The 18,118-nt window shown below is 38.9% G+C and overlaps 1 protein-coding gene across 1 annotated transcript in view; it reads left to right on the top strand.

Annotated features, from left to right (window-relative positions):
- Positions 1-13,835, top strand: part of LOC594685 (G-protein coupled receptor GRL101) — a 29,696-nt gene extending 15,861 nt beyond the window's left edge. The window contains exons 7-15 of the mRNA XM_794118.5: positions 519-593; positions 2,367-2,438; positions 4,637-4,708; positions 5,572-5,643; positions 6,832-6,906; positions 7,853-7,927; positions 9,011-9,082; positions 9,933-10,004; positions 11,198-13,835. Coding sequence (XP_799211.2) covers positions 519-593; positions 2,367-2,438; positions 4,637-4,708; positions 5,572-5,643; positions 6,832-6,906; positions 7,853-7,927; positions 9,011-9,082; positions 9,933-10,004; positions 11,198-12,260 — 1,648 coding nt within the window. The 3' untranslated portion in view covers positions 12,261-13,835. The remainder of the gene's footprint in view (positions 1-518; positions 594-2,366; positions 2,439-4,636; positions 4,709-5,571; positions 5,644-6,831; positions 6,907-7,852; positions 7,928-9,010; positions 9,083-9,932; positions 10,005-11,197) is intronic.
- Positions 13,836-18,118: the final 4,283 nt, after the last annotated feature.

Raw genomic sequence — 18,118 nt, forward strand, 5'->3', positions numbered from 1 at the left:
TTCCTTCAAAGTAGGATTTATTTTCTTCCTGTCATTTGTTACATTTTTACAACATGTTCAATATAAAATGTAGCTCGCCCAGATCTTTTTTGTCCAATACGTTCCCGACAACATGAAAATTATATTAGTAAATGTATTTCTATTTCTATTTCAATCGATAAACAGCAAACAAGTAAATCATCCTACCCCTTGTAAATATGGGGGTAATTTTCCAAACTAAAAAAGGAAAGGTGGACTGTTTGACATATGACCTCCGTTGAATACCTTTACATGTAAGCTTTAATATGTCACATTCTCTAGAAACATAAATCGGGACAAATCAATTGTTCACATACATCACGTTCACTTATTTAGTTGTTAACTGTATGTGTATATACATATGATTGTTGTATCAAACGAAATATGAGGTAAATGATATAATATCAAACCGTTTGGGAGATGTCCAAGTGGTAGCCCAAGCCTGGGGGATTCTTCTAGAACCTCAAGGGCATAATGTGATCCAATCTTACACCTTCTAGAAATCTGAGTGGCACGCCGTTATACGAGAACCTTGAGGTATCATCATTCTACGGTCTCCATCAGCTCCATGCCTTGTAAGTCGAAGTCTTTTCTACTTCTACCGGAACAAAATTTTGAGTACAGCCCATGCTTTTTTAGAGTTAAAAAAGCTGGCTAGAAGTCATTCTGAATGATTGATCTTGTAGTAAATACGAATAAGTGTGAATTTTTAAGAATGATATTTAATTCACTTGAAATAAACGTTATAAACGATGTAAATATGTTCATGTTTATGCAGGGCCCCATGGAAGAGCACTACTTGTAGGTGAATGGGCTACCCTGTCAAAAGATTAGAATAAATAAATAAAATAAATAAAATTCCAAAGAATAGAGAGAGATTGTTTTGTGTTGCTAAAAAGCGGACACCACCGTAATTTGTTACTAAGATACGGATAAGTGGCGCCATTGATCATAAGAAATATATCACACATTCAAGGTGAAGCTGAACTATTTCCCATCACTTTTTTTGTGCGTGAATCAATATCGCAATCATTACCCGCTGATACTTGAATATTAAGCATCTTATGTTTGGTATGTTTTTTGTGTCCTCAGGTTAAACTGGTCATAAACTATTTACAGACTTTGTGCAGATGATCAAATTGGTACCATCCATCTTCTGCATATTATATGCAGGGGGGGTAAGGGCCGACCCCACCCTTTGAAGAATAAATTCATACTCTTAGAAAGCCGATTATGTTAAGGTCAAAAGCTTCTACCCTCCAAGTTTAAAACATTTCAAACTCTCTTCCTTTTTCTCCTCCTTTTGACGATACTCCATACGGCCCGAAGTGCTACTGTTTTTCTCTGTTTGAAATCCATTCACAAAGAATTACAAAAAAATCCTGTACAACACATTCTAAAACTACTACGTACAGGATTTATGGTAATTCTTGAATGTGTTGATATGTCTTGTTGTCGCCTCATCAACTTTAAAGGGACTTTGTAACATTATTCAGATGAGATAATCTGGTGCTAAGGTAGTGACTTCAATGCTAGATGTACAATTAAAGATAATCTGAAAGTTTGAGTGAAAACGGGCCATGATTAATGATAAAAATTTGAAAAAACTGATCTGATCGGCTCCTTAACTCTCCCAACTATATCATTACAATTTCATTATATTTTAGGTGACTGTAAATCATCACAAAGCAATGAATTGGCTCTATATACCATCCCAGACATTTAAGTGTTGAACGTTTTTGAAAAGCCTGTCTTTTTCTTATTTTCAAGGTAAACGGTTGGGAAAATTCAAAAATGGTTGCAAAAATTTACTGTTTATCAGGGTGTTGCACAGTGATGCTTTCAAAGAAAGCCATAAATATCTTTGTGGTTTGAGAATTTTCTCAGGATTTTTTTCTGTTAGAGGGTAAGTACAGTAGAAGGAATATAATTAGTAACATTTTATACAAAAATGACACAGTTTTTTCTTCAACCTATAATAATGTTACCGAGTCACTTGAATACTATTCTTCCAGAAGGCCCTGTCATGATATTATTACACCGACTTTAGCCGATCTACCATAAGGAATTTCCCGGCGGAATTTCTTCTTAACATGTACCCACTTACTACGCTTGGGTTGAGTGAGGCAAATGTAGATTTAATGTCTTGTTACAGGACATTACTGCAGGGGCGAACCGCAAACCGTGTGATGCATAATCTGTTGACGTATCTATTAGACCACTATCTACTAAAAAGTGTCTGTGATCAAAAAAATTGTGGAGAACAACGTAAGCGACGTGAACACACAACGTAGTGAAAAATAGTGAAAGACAATCATAATGTATTAATATCATTCAATCTATTTCAGCTACTTGGATTCCTGTCAGTTGGAGTATTTACCCCCAGGGGTATTCCGAGATCAGAATCGAGTTTGGCGAATGTAAGCTCTCCTTCTTCTTCTCCCAAAAATTTGTCCTTTCATTTCCATTGAAGTCGAATATTCATTCGTTCATTCATTAGTTCATTCATTCATGCATTCATTCATTAATCCATAGATTTTCAACAACAAAAAAGTATTTAGACATTGAAGTATGCTTAGCTCATGAGGAACATCAACCTTGTCACTATACTGTAACCAATTTTTGCATTGAAGCCATTTGGTATCGTTTCAAATATTTTGTTAACAAAGAATAATTCTTAATTATTTGTACAGCTATTGTGGATAATCTGCAATATTTTATGAAAGTTAACAATAAAAACGACAACATTATGAGTGAAATCTTCTCTCATTAAATGATATTTTTAGACCTTTTTTGAAGAGTTGATGGCACAAAAGGGCTTAATTTGAGTAATCGGGTTATTGCGTCTAGTAGGGTGATCGCGTTGCACAACCTTTTGTAAAACGAAAGCAGAATATCGTGTGAAGATGCACGTAATGCGGTGGTCACATCCCGCCGTACTTGCAAGTGCGTGCTGTCTACGCGCAAAAACGTGGGCAAAATTTGGGTATCCGTACGTGATGAGTACCGCCTCCGTACGGATTTGGGAGCACGCAGACACACCGTAGCACTTTTAGTGCATGAGGAACTTTCGCTGCGTTCGGGCTGCGTTCGGGCTACCGATTCACCCCAGTGCGTGTGACGTGCGTGCCCGGTACTGCCAACGAGCGCACAACGCACTGACTCCGTGCGTCTTTTAAAGGCGCACGTGATAAGTGCGTGGTCCGTGCTTACTCGCCACTTCCCCAGTTTAGCTATCCAATGAGCACGCAGAACTCACGTGGACCGTACCGAGTAAGCACTTACAACGCACGTTGGTCGCACTGATTTATGCAGTAGATAGCCTCTTCAGTGGAATGGGCGGCATCTTGAGGCAGCAACAGCCTGGACTTCTGGAGAACATCGGAATGTCGTCCTATATGAACACGAGTTCATTGCACGTGCACGCACTTACAACATGCGAGTGAGTAAGGACACCGTACGTGAGCAGCACTTGTAAGTACGGCCTCCATACGATAACGTGGCAACCGCACGGAGTCCGTACGTTGTAAGCACGTTGTAAGCACGTACAACGCACTTACCACGTGCGCAACGTACGATGCACGCAACTGTTCACGGCCAGGCGTGTCGTGCGGGCCACGTACTTACACAGTGCGGGTGACGCGCGTCGCCGGTACTCCCTCCCTGCCTTTGCTACTCCCTCCCTACGTTTTCAGAAAAACTTACTCACTCACATGTTGTAAGTGCGTGCACGTGCGATGAACTCGGTGTTTATATATGACGACATTCCGATGTTCTCCAGAAGTCCCAGCTGTTGCTGCCTCAAGATGCCGCCCATTCCACCGAAGAGACTATATACTGCATAAATCAGTGCGAACAACGTGCGTTGTAAGTGCTTACTCGGTGCGGTCCACGTGAGTTCTGCGTGCTCACTGGATAGCTGAACTGGGGAAGTGGCGAGTAAGCACGGACCACGCACTAATCACGTGCGCCTTTAAAAGACGCACGGAGTCAGTGCGCTGTGCGTTCGTTGTGCGCTCGTTGGCAGTACCGGGCACGCACGTCACACGCACTGGGGTGAATCGGTAGCCCGAAAGCAGCCCGAACGCAGCGAAAGTTCCTCGTGCACTAAAAGTGCTACCGTGTGTCTGCGTGCTCCCAAATCCGTACGGAGGCGGTACTCATCGCGTACGGATACCCACATTTTGCCCACGTTTTTGCACGTAGACAGCATGCACTTGCAAGTACGGCGGGATGTGACCACCGCATTAAGGACACGACCTTTCATAGATTTGCCGTAGGGTTTTCACAAAGTATCGGGGAAATAATACCAGACAATTAGTAGCCGAGGTGGAGTTTATTTCACAATAATTATTCCCGACATTTATTGAATAAACGAGCCTAAAAGTCGGGTAACGTGATCACCCGACCCGTCGCGATGAACCGATGATTCGAATTAAGCCGCACAAAAGGATGGCACAGTAAAAGGTAACAGATAAAATGAAATATACGATACTGTATCTAATCAGCGCTGTGTTGTTTGGAGAACCTGCTGTTGTTGGTGATTGTGGTGGAGGCAGTACTTTTCTTCTTCTTTCTTCACCATTTTAATCGTTCTTTCTTTCTTTTTTTCATCCAGGGCACTTTTCAATAATAGTCTGACTTACCTCGAAAACGGGACATTTGAAGGACTCACAAATCTTCGTGCCTTGTAAGATACTCAAATTCTTCTCAGTTATATACATGTACAGCAAACTCTTAAGAGATATTGTTATTGCGTTTTGTGTAAATGTAATGAAATGACTACAGGTGTTTAGGCAGGTTAATGCATACCTTCTCTGTATACACTGTCCATGTCCTTTTATCCATGCCCATGCATGCTCATTTAAGTGTTGACCATTGTTTAAGTCATGGCTTACACAAGTTGCAGTGGTTGAATTGAATATGTGTATACATGTACCATACAGGTGTAGGTCTGCAACTAGTGTAAGGCTTCATTGTTATTTGGCCATTCTAACATAGTTTGAATTCTTTTTGAGTTAGAATGAAAAGGAAAGGAGTGTTAGCTCCTTGGTCATGTTGGTAGAGGAGTCATGATTTGGTGGGCTCTGAGAAAGAAGGTTAGGTTTTGGGCGGGAAAGTTCATAGGTCACAGGGTCATAAAAGTGTTGAAGAATGCCAGAAAAATATTTCGTTACCGCGATAGCTTGGAAAGTATTGAAGCAATTCAAACCAATCAGTGATCATACAGACGGATGCATAATATTAGAGACGAAGTCGCATTCATCTTGTTTTCAAATATGATATGATTTATATTTTCTGTGCGGTTTACATAATTTTTGAAATTTTATATTGTGATTTTTGCTAGACTCCATACCAAGTTTCAATATTTTCACGCATATTTTTTTCTTCTTCATAGTAGGGCCGTGTTTTCATGGTAGGGCCTTTATATGGTAATAGTGTTAATAATGATGATGGTGATGGTGGCAATTTGGACGTACATGTAAGTGCCTTGGTAGGTATTCGATCGAACTCCGTAAATTATCAAAACACTGCATTTAATTTACTTCCTAGGTATATGGAGCATAACCTTATATCAAGATTGGATGAAGGCTGCTTCCGAGGTCTCCATAGTGTCTTCATTTTGTAAGAAACTTTCTTTCACTCGTCCCGTGAATATCGTTTTATTTTGTTCATATAGCAAGAATACTGACTGATTTCAAAGCCATTTAAAGAGGCTATTTATTATCAACAAGTCATCGGACGCAGCCTAGGACGCAGGTTCGAAACCGAGTCACGTCTTTCGGATGGTGACGTTAAAGGTCCAAAAACCCAACACACACACACACACACACACTCGAACAAGCAAGTCAATACAGTGAAGTAGTTATACTCATGTGCCGGTGTTCTCCTATATAGCATTTCACCTCCATGATGGGTCTAAACTCGGTCTTAGTTTAGTAAGGGAAATTTGAATGAGGTCTAAGATTTTCTCTCTGAAAGTAGTCACCCGAAGAAAATTCACGACAACTGATAGTTATGGACAAATTATATATGGATGGACAGATTTTCTCTTGAAAAGCACGAATAATTTGCTTGAAAATCATATAAATATCATGGAAAGTCGTATAATGCTGTGTCTCGCATGTGACGTCACGAATCTTGAAGCTCTACGGACGACCACTGAAGGCAGAAAATCTGGATCTCAAAATTAGCATTTTTGAGAGATGATTACTGCAAGCCCCAAACGGATTTTGAAGAGGGAAGTTAGTATATTTGATCAGTAAGGCTTCCCCTTCGCAATGATATGAATTTTGCATCAATTCAAAACACTTTTGATTCTTCGGATGACTACTTTAAACGCGCACGACTTAGACCCGCAGTCGGGTTCAACTGAATTGATTTAGTAAAATACGGAGAATATGACGCTGGATAAAACTACAAGAAGTTGTCATATATTTTCAATTAAATCATGTCTTTCCACTGTCTGTAATCATAATATGGTAAACATATATTGGAGCAGATTGAATTAGACACGTAATGTCGAGCGCGTAGCCCTTTATGAAATTGTTTCTTTTGGTCGGGAAAGCCATCTAGATATTCTCACCTTGCTCCTTCAAAACAGCTCTTCTACATTAATATATAGGGGTTTCCATACATCTTTATTCAGTACTGAATATTCGCAGAAAATTTTGTAACTTGGTTTCTGTGAGAGAAAAAAAAATCGTTGAGTCCAAAATTAGGGAGTGATATTCAATTACGGTGGTACATTATCTTCTTTCCTTTTTAAGTATCGTTTTTCTTTTATGTTTTCACTTTTTTCCATCTTTTCAGTGATTTGGAGAGCAACAAACTGAGCGATTTGAGACATGGAACCTTTGAGGATTTGGGTGGCTCCTTGGAACGTCTGTAAATATCGTTACTGCAGGGGCAAATCCATGGTTATCAGGAAAAGGGGGAGTGGTGAAGATTTCCTGACATAAATTTTTCCCAGCCATTATAATGTATGATTTATATCTATCTCTAAGCTTTCTTTATGGGGGAGAAAAGGCTAGGACCAAAAAAAGGAGCAATAAAATAAAGAAACAAGATCCCGAATTTTTTTCTTTCTCAGAATACGATTTTTGTTGTCTCACTTTTTTCTTAATGGGGCGGCCTTTTCACCCCCCCCCCTTCCCCCCTCCCCCCCCCTCCACCTGGGACTGACCTACGAATGATGACATGAATTGATTGTGGTTGTCTCACGCAAACATGATAACAAAGACAGTGTTATTTACTTATTTTCATATTCTCAATTTTTAAGTATAAGCTAGATTGTTTATGTTTTTGTGAAATAGGCTGCAGCATGGCTAGATATCCATAATCATTATCCCTCTTTCAGAAATTGTCTGTTCATTGACATCCTGTTCGAATTAGCCTTTGTTGGCTCTATTTGCGTTGTTCTGATGGAGTTCCATTTGGGTTTCCAACTTAAGAAATATAAAGAGGCATTTAAATTAAATCAAAACAGCTATAAAATCTTTCGTCATTGTTTAATAATGCATTTTTATTCTTCTTTTGAAAAGTGGATAGATAATTGTTTATTTAAGGAACAGACAAAATAGGGTTCAAAGGTATTTAGGCCTATCTAAGCCAAACCTCTGAACAACTTTTTTATTGCTTAGGTGAAGGTTGTCAGCCGAGAAGAAAAGAATAGTTCGTGCTTCCTCATTCATAAATATGTTAATATGATTTATCATTGATCCTGTTAAAAGTTTTTACCGACTCAAAAAAGGAACTTTAATGAACATACGGCAAATGGAAACGGGCCATTTTTGAATAATATTAAGACATTTGTATTCGTGAATGTTTTTAGAGCTTTAGAGGCCAACTTGATCAGATCCATCAACTCCTCTCTGCTGGCAGGACTCGAAAATGTACTGCAGGTTGTGTAAGTAGTTTCTACGCTCTCAGATATGATTTCTAACAAATTTGAAGTTCCTGCAATATTGGAAAGTACCAAGTACGTGATGAGCTCAACACACATCGTGACAGTTGCAAGACGGCGTTTTAAGAACAGTACAGGGCATGCTTGCGAATCATTCTAGCATGTTGAAATGAAGTATTGTTTCAGCGCAATATGGTCGTTAGCTGCCCGTGATACGTTTGCTGCCTAATAATTCTGACAAACGATGATTATCCCCCGATGAGCAGATTTTTTTTCTCGATAAACTTCGTTTTTCAGTTGATAAATGTGTAATCTTATTGGTAATTTAAGTAATGCTTATTTGTTCAGTTATGTTAGTAATATTTCATTTTCTTGTAATTTAAGTAATGTTAATTCCATTAGTAATATTGATTTTTCTTGAAGTAATCTTTATTTGTATACAGCACTTTGAAACTTCTATATGTCACAAGCGCTATAGATATGTTTCGTATTATTGAATTATTATTGATAAACATAGTTTGCGATATCCATAAACAGTGCTTGTCACCCTAACATTAGAAAGGAGAACTTGAAATACTATGAGTTTTGTGTAGCTTAAAAGAAAATACGTTTCATTTTAATCAGTTTGTTTTGTATTTCGTTCAAGGATGAATTTACCACAACATTGTAATAGAATAGAATTTACAAGAATGAAATCAGCTAATATTATATCGAGGGTTCAATGACACAAAGACGTAACCCCATATTTTGCCAAAATGAGTATTTGATATCAAAATGTTCATAAAAATGTGGGCTTTCCAGGAATTACAAAAACTGAACCCCATTCGACACCCGATTGAAGTCAATGGGTAGTGAAACATAGACTTAACTCCTAAAGGCCCAAGTGCTCAGTGACACATAAACTATTTTTTCTCAAAATGGCCAAAATGAAGTTACGTCTTGTGTCACGACCCCTCGATATTATCCTCAGCATTTTTTTTTTTAAATTGACATATTAGACAATACATACTTTTAATGACTTAACTTTAAAAAAAATTAAAACTATGTTTTAAAAACGACGTTCTTGCATACACTTCTTTTAACCAGGAATTTTCAAGGGAATCCGATCGTGGAAATCGCCCCGGAAAGCTTTACGCAAATGCAAGCCCTCGAGGACATGTAAGTTGGTTTTCCTGAAACTAGAATTTTTAAGACTACATTATATTCATTTGATATTGCCATTATTCTCCAAAATGAAATCATAGCAGTAAAAAAATGGAAAGGTATGAATGAATAACCTTGGGTGATACGAGCAAAACATTCACAAAGTATCCGGCTTAAAAGCGAATGAGAAAAAGTCGAATTTTGTTAGCCTACCGATCCACATGGAGTACGGATTATGACCGATTAAACCAAAATAATTGTTCTCGAGTTGATATCAATCATTTTTGCAGATAATCCTCCTGCCTAAAATTTATATTGGATTTTAACTGTAATTATGTATGATAACATAAAAGGCTAATAGAATAGTTAAAACTTTAAAGATGTTATGCCTGCTACATTACGAGGCTGTGACTAATACGGAAAATTTGCTTTGCCATGTAAAGTGATATCAAACAAAAACTGAATGCTAAATGAATAGAGGGAATATTGCGTTTCATTACTGGCACATAGGCAAATTGCCTTCATAGGTATGATTAGCGTACTAATAACATAATGAAAATGGCGCCTCCTGTCCAACGGTCTTAACGACTTTGACGTGTCAGTGACGCACGGTTCTTGCATCCAATTCATCATGGCTTGTTTTGTGTTCCTTTCTAAAGATCAGGGCCCCGTCTTACAAAGAGTTGATATCAATCGCAACTATGTACATATTAGAGATATGAGACTGCAAGCTTGCGATTGATTTGGATCAATCGTAAGTCTTGTAAGACGGGGCCCAGTTAGTCAATACCTTAAACGAATCATTAAAATTGTGTTCGCACCGAGTTTACTTTGTTATCTTTTCTTCTTTTCCTTTCCGTCGCAGACACCTTCTTTCGGCGAAATCCATCAGTCTTTATCCGGAAATTTTCAAATTCGGCCCGAGTTTTCAAACAGTGTAAGTTCAATACAAAATATTTTTGCTACGGAAAACATGATAATGAAATGGAAAAACCTCTTCGGAAACACTTGAAGTTTGCTAAAGCGTTATTCCGTCCATTTCAATGGCGAAAGCATTCTGACTCAACTCAAGGCCTAGTTTCTCTAAGCCATCATACCTCTTAGTTTTTCGGATACCTCATACAAACATGTGTTACAGGTTTAGCACGCGTTTCAATGGAATGTCCATGAAAATGACGGTTTCCATTCCTGGTGTGTGTTTCACAAAGACTAAGATCGACGTTAAGTTGGAGTTAACTATGGCACGTTGTTCATGCCACTGTTTGCTCTCACCATTTACTGGTGTTGGTCTCTCAAGGAATGTATAAATCGTGGTCACATTTCTACAGAATTTACCTTTTTTGATAGTTCATTATTGAAGGGAAAAATATTATCTAAAGATCAGAATTGAGAGAGCAATGGGGAGAGCAACCCGTGGAATGAATGGCCTACTATAGATAAGTCGAACTTAAAGTCAATCTTAGTCTTTGTGAAACACTCCCCTGGACCCTGGTCAACGCATCAGCCAATACCGTGTCTTGAATGACGCTTAAAGTGAGCAAATTGCTTACAGTTCAGGCATCATTATAGATGCTTTTTCGCATCAACCCGAGGGCCCTGGACGTAACTGGTTTGTTTGTTTTTCAATTACGTCAGATTGACCTTGCTCACTGCAGTAAAATAATGCAAAAAATACGGAAAATGACGTCACTTTGTTTTCTTATAGTACCATTTCATATTTCTTTTTGATGTGGTAGCACTGTGGTTTTAGGTAAGAGCTCTAAGTCTTGGGTTCGATCCTAGCACACGAGGCGTTATTCCACTACGCTTATAATCATTTTCAAATTCAGTGGTGCCTCTGTGAACAGTTGACAGTTTAGGCCATGTACAGATAATGACGGCTGCACACACATTGCCGCGCCCATCCTCGTTGGTTGTTTCGTCGATGTCGATTTAAATCGAATCCAAAGTTTTTGTGAGGCTATAGGTTGCGCCTAGATATTTCCCGTAAATTAGTGGCATTAGAATAATGGCGCAATGGAATGTACACCCCCTGTGCTACTGGTAAAATAGAGAACATCACATGCCCGTTCGAAAATGCATGTTTCACAGCCACAGGCTAATGACATTAATATGTTTTTTTTTATATAGACTTGTCTTTGACCCTCGGATGTGCTGTATCATGCCTGATGGTGTAACCTGTACCATCATTGAGCCACCCCATCCTCTCTTCACCTGCCGTAAAACATTCCTCCAAAACAACACCGTCAAAGTCTTCATTTGGATATTAGGGATCAGTGCCCTCATCGGGAACGCTATAGTCATCTACATGCGACTCACCGGAAAATCCAAGTCGTCGGCCATCGCGTCCATCCAATCCACGTTGATCACCAACTTGGCCGCGGCGGACTTCCTCATGGGAGTGTACATGGTTATATTGGCTGTCATGGATCTGGTGATTGGTGATACGTATTTCTGGGAAGGCAGGGCCCAGGAGTGGCGGTCTAGCCTTTCTTGTCAGATAGCAGGCTTCATGTCCTTCCTCAGCAGCGAGGCATCCGTCTTCTTGGTAACCCTGATCAGCGTTGATCGCTTCATTTGCATCATCTTTCCCTTCACCCTTCGACGTTTGACCGTAGGATCGGCCCGTCTGGCTGTCTTTATGATCTGGATCGCATCCATTCTCCTCGCCGTCGGCTCCATCCTCGTCAACAAACTCAACCCAGACGCGTATAGCTTGAGCGATGTCTGCGTCGGCCTGCCTCTCATCCGCAAGCTCACCGACCTCAATTCCGAGATCGATGCCTACACGTATTCCCAGTTCGGTCACACCCGATACAACATCGTCGCTTCATCCTCCATCTCGACCTGGCAGTTCTCCATCGCCGTGTTTCTTGGCCTGAACCTGATCAGCTTCTTGGTCATTCTCGTCAGCTACATCGCTATCTTCTTCAAGGTGCGTCTCACCCGTCAGGAGGTCGGACGCAAGGCCGCTGGCTCCTCGGACGACGTCAGGATGGCTTTCAAGATGTTGCTGGTCGTCGGGACGGATTTCTTCTGTTGGATGCCAATCATTGTCCTGGGCATCCTGGTCCAAGCTGACATCATCATCCTCAGCTCTGACGTTTATGCCTGGCTAGTTGTCTTTGTGCTCCCAATCAATTCTTCTCTTAATCCCTTTCTGTACACCCTCATCGAACGAATCCAAAAATAATTGCATTTCAGAACGAATATACCAAAATTATGACAAATGCACATGTCTGGTGAACAGTCTGTGTATAGCCCATCGCACACTATACGATCCGACTACGTTGCGATCCTGGAAGAATTTTGCAACAGCATATAATATGAATAGTCAAATTTTAAAATCAGAATGATCGAGGATCTGAATAGTCTAATTTATAATGTCTAAAATTCAAGGGATTTCAAGCTTCTTTTGAGATGGTAATTGAAGCTAATTCTTCTCAGAATTGAAGTGACGTCAGACAATGTATGTGATGGCTTACGATTTAAATTCTGATTATAAGGCTTTAAGGCACTGAAATTCCGGTTCTTAGTACTCTTCTCATCAATCAGAAACTAAATCTGGAAGGTTATATTTGTTTTCATGTCTAATGTTATTGCCATTTCTTTAAAAATCGGATCTTAGGAGGACTGTGTAACGTACGCTGCATGGCACTATTTTCTAGGTCATTTCTCGCACCAGTATGAGAGTTACATCGCACAAAAAAAAGAGAAATCCAAAATGAATAATGCAAAAATTGTTTTGAAGAACTAGCGCATGCACTTATTTCCTTCACATTAGACTTAATAAATGTAGGTATAACGCAATCCAGATGACACGTTGTGGTATACCCGTTGGATACAAGGCGTCAACTGCTGACATATAATATAGGATTGCGTCAACACCTGGCGCATGCAGTCTTTGACGCACCAAGTGAGATTGACATCCTACGATATTGAATGCAGTGCAAACGTTGTGTTGAAATACTGGCGCATGCACTTTATCTCTTCATAATTCAATTGCCGTTGCCTAGTCACGATGCGTCATTCCGAATGCGCTAAATACAATGCGGCAGTGCTCCACTTATTCAACGCAATGTTCGTACTGTTCAAATCGTTGACATCCTCTCGTCCGAATAAATGTCTCCTTTGTGACTGTGTCTATTTAAACATATAAAATCACCCTCACTCGTAAAAAGGATTACATTTCACAAGACACCGTATATTCTATTATTTTTTTTATCATTATTATTAAGTGTTACACAAAGAACAAACTGAAAGTTAAAAGGAAATAATGCGATGTGTTTGTTTCACAGAATTATTATGGTCACAATGTCATACCTATCTTACCCCCAAATATACTATTATTCCAAAACCATTATGGTAAGAAGATATTTATTGTGTTGATGTATCGTGGAGTTTTTGACAAAAATAGATACTGGGTTATCATGTTCACATGTTCTGTTAAAACTTACACCATTTCTGACCAGTAAGGACGTCCAGTTTGCAAAATGACAGCAAACATTTTACCAATCGAGGCTACTGCTCTGTATTAAAACTAAATCGAAATTGCGGGTTTGAAAAGTTTGTTGGACTTTTATACGAGTGTTATATAGGTATTCTTCTAATTGTCTACGCAATTTCGAACAATTTACTTTTTACTAAAATATTATTGCGTACGTCATTTTCTCGTAATAGGCCTATACACATTATGATGAATTGTTGATGTAATGATTTGTATTTATGTACGTTTTCACAGTAGGTTTGAATAAATTCACGTCACGAATACACTTGCCTAGGCCTTTATTTATATGTTGCATTTATACCGTTTATGCGTACACGAAAGCTTTTACAATATGACTGTGCAAACGAGGTGGAGCAGGAAAAACTGCAGCCCCCCCTTAAATTATCCAATTTACCACTATGCAGTCATGAGTCACCTGATATTCAGGCATCGACACTTTTTCTTGTCTCTGTATTGTTTTTTTATCTTTAATATTATCATTATAATGACGAATCAAATAAAAAGTTATCAACTGATATAAAAATAGGCCAACCTAATTGGATGGCATTATAAAAGGGTCGCAATATTGTTGTACGCCAGCTCGCTTCGCAAGTTCGCGACATTAGGAACATATAGAAATGTGATATTTGGGCAACATAATTATGCCAGCCTGGCGCTGATCAGGGTGTTGATTAAATTTCTTTAAAAACCATTAATACCATCTCGTACTGCACGTTTATCAGTTCAAGGAACTTAAAAGGTCTTGACATCCGGAACGTCAGTTTTCGCATGACGGTGACAATTTTCATGAATCAACCAACCTGTCACATGTTATGTGATAACAGTCAAATGTTCTCTTCCTCCTCTTCCTCCTCCCCTCCTTCTCCTCCTTCTCCTCCTCCTCCTCTTAATCTTTTTTCTCTTCTTCTTTTTCTTCATTGCCTTCAGCTTCTTATTTTGCTTCAGTTTTCTTGTTCTCCTCTTCTTCTTCTTCTTCTTCTTCTTCTTCTTCTTTCTCTTCTTTCTTTCTTTATTTATTTTCTCTTAATCTTCTTCTCATCCTCCTCTACCTCTTCCTCCTTCGTCTCATCCTCCTCTTCCTTCTTCTTCTTCCTTTTCCTTTTTCTTTTTCTTCTGATTCTTCTTCTATTTATCTCCATCATTATTAAATAATGCACATCGTCATTGTGATATGAATAAACTGTAACGTATGTTTTACTGGATTTTTATGCTTTATGACTGATGACGTACACTAATATTCTAAGCGGGGGTAGGGGCGGATTCATGCAGGATTATGTAAAAGTGGGAGTAAAATTGTCAACAAAATCTTAAAGAGAGAGGACAAAAATAGAAATTAAAAAAATGGAAAGTTTATTTAACTTAAAAAGGGGGTCAATTCCCTAAAATTTCCGACAAAAAAGTTCCCCCTCTCCGCTTAGATCCGCCCTACATTTATTTATTCTATTTCTGATAGTTATACAGGGTGGCACATAATTATCACCAATTTGGTGGTCTTCCGTGAGGCCCTGTTTTGGTCAGAATAAAACAAACAAACTAGATAAATACACAAGCATATAAACAGGTAAAATACAAATTAGTTGGTATCCTCATGAAATTCTCGTCAGGAGAGAAATTGAAGAGATTGAAAGAGAGAGCGTGAAGAGACAAAGAGACTTAGAAAATCATAATAGAGAAAGAAGATTATGAGAATATCAAATGAGTGATATAATGTAGGCAAACGAAGGAGTCATAAGACCTATAACTTCCCTAACCTTTTCTTTTAGGGCTATTGGATTTAGTATTCACATTATCTCAAATTCATCGCCGATCAAGATGGCTGCGAAATCAAGATCCTTTCTGTAAATAAAAACCCTTTCCCCCCATGCTATACACGCTTTTTAATCATCCCAGGAATGCATCACAAATAACTACAAAATAATTGTCTTCCTAGCCCTCGCGAAAAACAATTGAAGTACTTGTATTTTAAATTTGTAATTGTGTAAAAAGTGTTCTTGCAGTATTTTGTAATTGTGCAGCTGAAGATCAAGATGGTTGTTTTTCCAAGCTTTCTGGTTTTACAAGACAATTAGCACATTCTCGAGGAGCCATTGATTGATACCTGAGAGATGCACTTCGTCTAGGTCTCCCAAGTGGAATCATCCGATAAAAAACTTGAAATAGATATTCTTTTGATGACTGACAGCTAATTAATTTTGAAGTGGCGAGAATGCAATCTGTGAGTTATTTCAACTCCCACTCTTTGATACATCATACATGCTATACGATATCAGAACGAAGCCCCACAAGACTTGTTATTTCATTTTACTAAGATAATTCAAGTTATATTCCACATACTAAGAATCTTGCTCTACGATTGGTCAAAAGTAAATCACGTGATGAAAGATAGTTCGCCCATTATTGATGGGAGAAGCAAAAAGTTCGTTACACTGTGTAGATAGTACAGTGCAACGCACTTTCACAGAAGATAGAGGTACTATCTACACAGGGTAACGCACTTTCACTGAAGATTATCCAAAAGCGCACTGAAACAGGCGTAATTAAGCGCGCATTACCAATGGGCGCAATTAAAGAAAACACATGCGCGCACCGTACCCTCAAGAGGTTGGATTAAACTTTTAACTTTTTTGGTGAGAATTTGGTCCTAGCTGTCTTTTATGTAGATGAATACACGTCCTTTTCTTTTTGTAGTTAAATAGTTTTAGATGTGATAGAAAGCAAATAATCCCCGGAAATAATCACCTTTTGGTTTCAGGCGATGGCAAACTATCACTTCCTCGTCGATCAGAATGTATACGCTATCTTTCCTCAGCTTCGCTTCGGAAAGATAGCTACATCCAGATCGCCTCGGAAGTGATAGTTTGTCCCATCACCTTCACCAACGGTAGTTATTTGCTTAATTAATACTAATAGACCAGTTGATATTGAGAGAGGAAGAGAGAGAGAGAGAGAGAGTGAGAGAGAGTGAAAGAGAGAGAGAGAGATAGAGAGAGAGAGAGAGTGTGTGTGTGTGTGTGTGTGAGAGAGAGAGAGAGAGAGAGGGAGAGAGAGCAGCTTTATAGAGCGCAGCACAAAACGTACGACTATTCGGTACAATTAAGGGTCTGAAAATTAGACTATTACTTTAGTGATGGCAATCATTAAAGTCGATTCGACAACTAATGATCGTTATTTCCCACTTAAAGGTACTATGTCCCATTTGCAGGCCAATAAAAATGAAAAGATTAAATTCCAACGGCAGTTGAAAGATAACTATACCAATTTAGAACTTCCCTAAAAAAAAAAGGGGGGGGGGGGCTTGAAAACGTCTTTAAGTGGGAAAATAACGACTATTAGTTGTCGATTCAACTTAAGAGCTATAGAGCCAGTAAGGAATAGTCTGATTTTCAGACCATTGTACCGAATGGTCTTACGTTTTATGCTGCGCAAAGATTCAATCAGTTTAATTTTGGCCATTACAATTAAGAAGTGGATTATTGATGAAGATCGACAAAATACTCATGTACCCTTTACAGCTCATTTTATGTACTATGTTATTACCAAAGAGGAAGAAAAAGCCAGTCAGTCACTCAATAGTGTCTGACACTGAGTGCATAAAGTCCAGCAAGTAAACGGGTTTCCTTGCATAATTTGAATATAAGAACCCTGCTAACGTTTAAATTTCACAGATAAAGGACATATACATGACATAATTAGATGTTATCCACTCCGACATTGAAGCCCTTTCGTTTGGATCGGGAAGTTGTAAATTACCATTATCTTTCAAGTGCCGTTAGAATGTAATTACCCTTTTCATTTTTTGCTTGGCCTTGTGTTTACATTTTGTCGGTTTCATACTCTGTTTCTGTGGCTTGACTACATGTTTGAGATAAATCAGCCCCCGGCCCCCTCCCCCCCTCCTAAAAAAAAAATGTATAGGCTACCGGTACTAGGCCAATATATTATATAATAAATTGACGCCACAACTGTGTTTAAAAAAAAAATTGTTGTCGTTGTTGTTGTTGATCATCACTATTATCTTCGTCGTTTTCCTCCTCGTCGTCGCCTTCATCGTCGACGTTGTCGCCCAGGGGCGGCCGAGCGACTTCCAAAGTGGGGGGGGGGGCACCAACAAAAAAGGCACTTTCTGGAAAAAAGGGCACCTACAGTGGGAAATCTCAAAGCGAAAATATACAATTTTTTAGACATTGGTATATACCCCTACATTGTGATTACATTATCAGGGATGATTTCAATATTTGTTTCTCTTCATACATCATACAAGATATCGCTTAAGCATCATACTTTACAGTTGGGTGTGATGTCTGAATATGCATTTACGAGCGAGCGAAGCGAGCGAGAAAAATTTTAAAGATCTGTGAGGTCGCAGTGTGAAAAATTACATCTTATAGAGAGGAAAAAAGCCAATCGTGATGGGGTTATAAGCACATTCTCATAACGGAAGACTGAAAAGACCTTTGATAAGTAACATAATTATATCATCTTTAAATGCGAGCGAGCGCAGCGAGCGAACTTTTGCTCTTATTCGCTTTAAATAAGGGGCACGT

Source organism: Strongylocentrotus purpuratus, unplaced genomic scaffold, assembly GCF_000002235.5.
Source record: "Strongylocentrotus purpuratus isolate Spur 01 unplaced genomic scaffold, Spur_5.0 spur5_scaffold_3, whole genome shotgun sequence".
Lineage (NCBI taxonomy): Eukaryota > Metazoa > Echinodermata > Echinoidea > Camarodonta > Strongylocentrotidae > Strongylocentrotus > Strongylocentrotus purpuratus.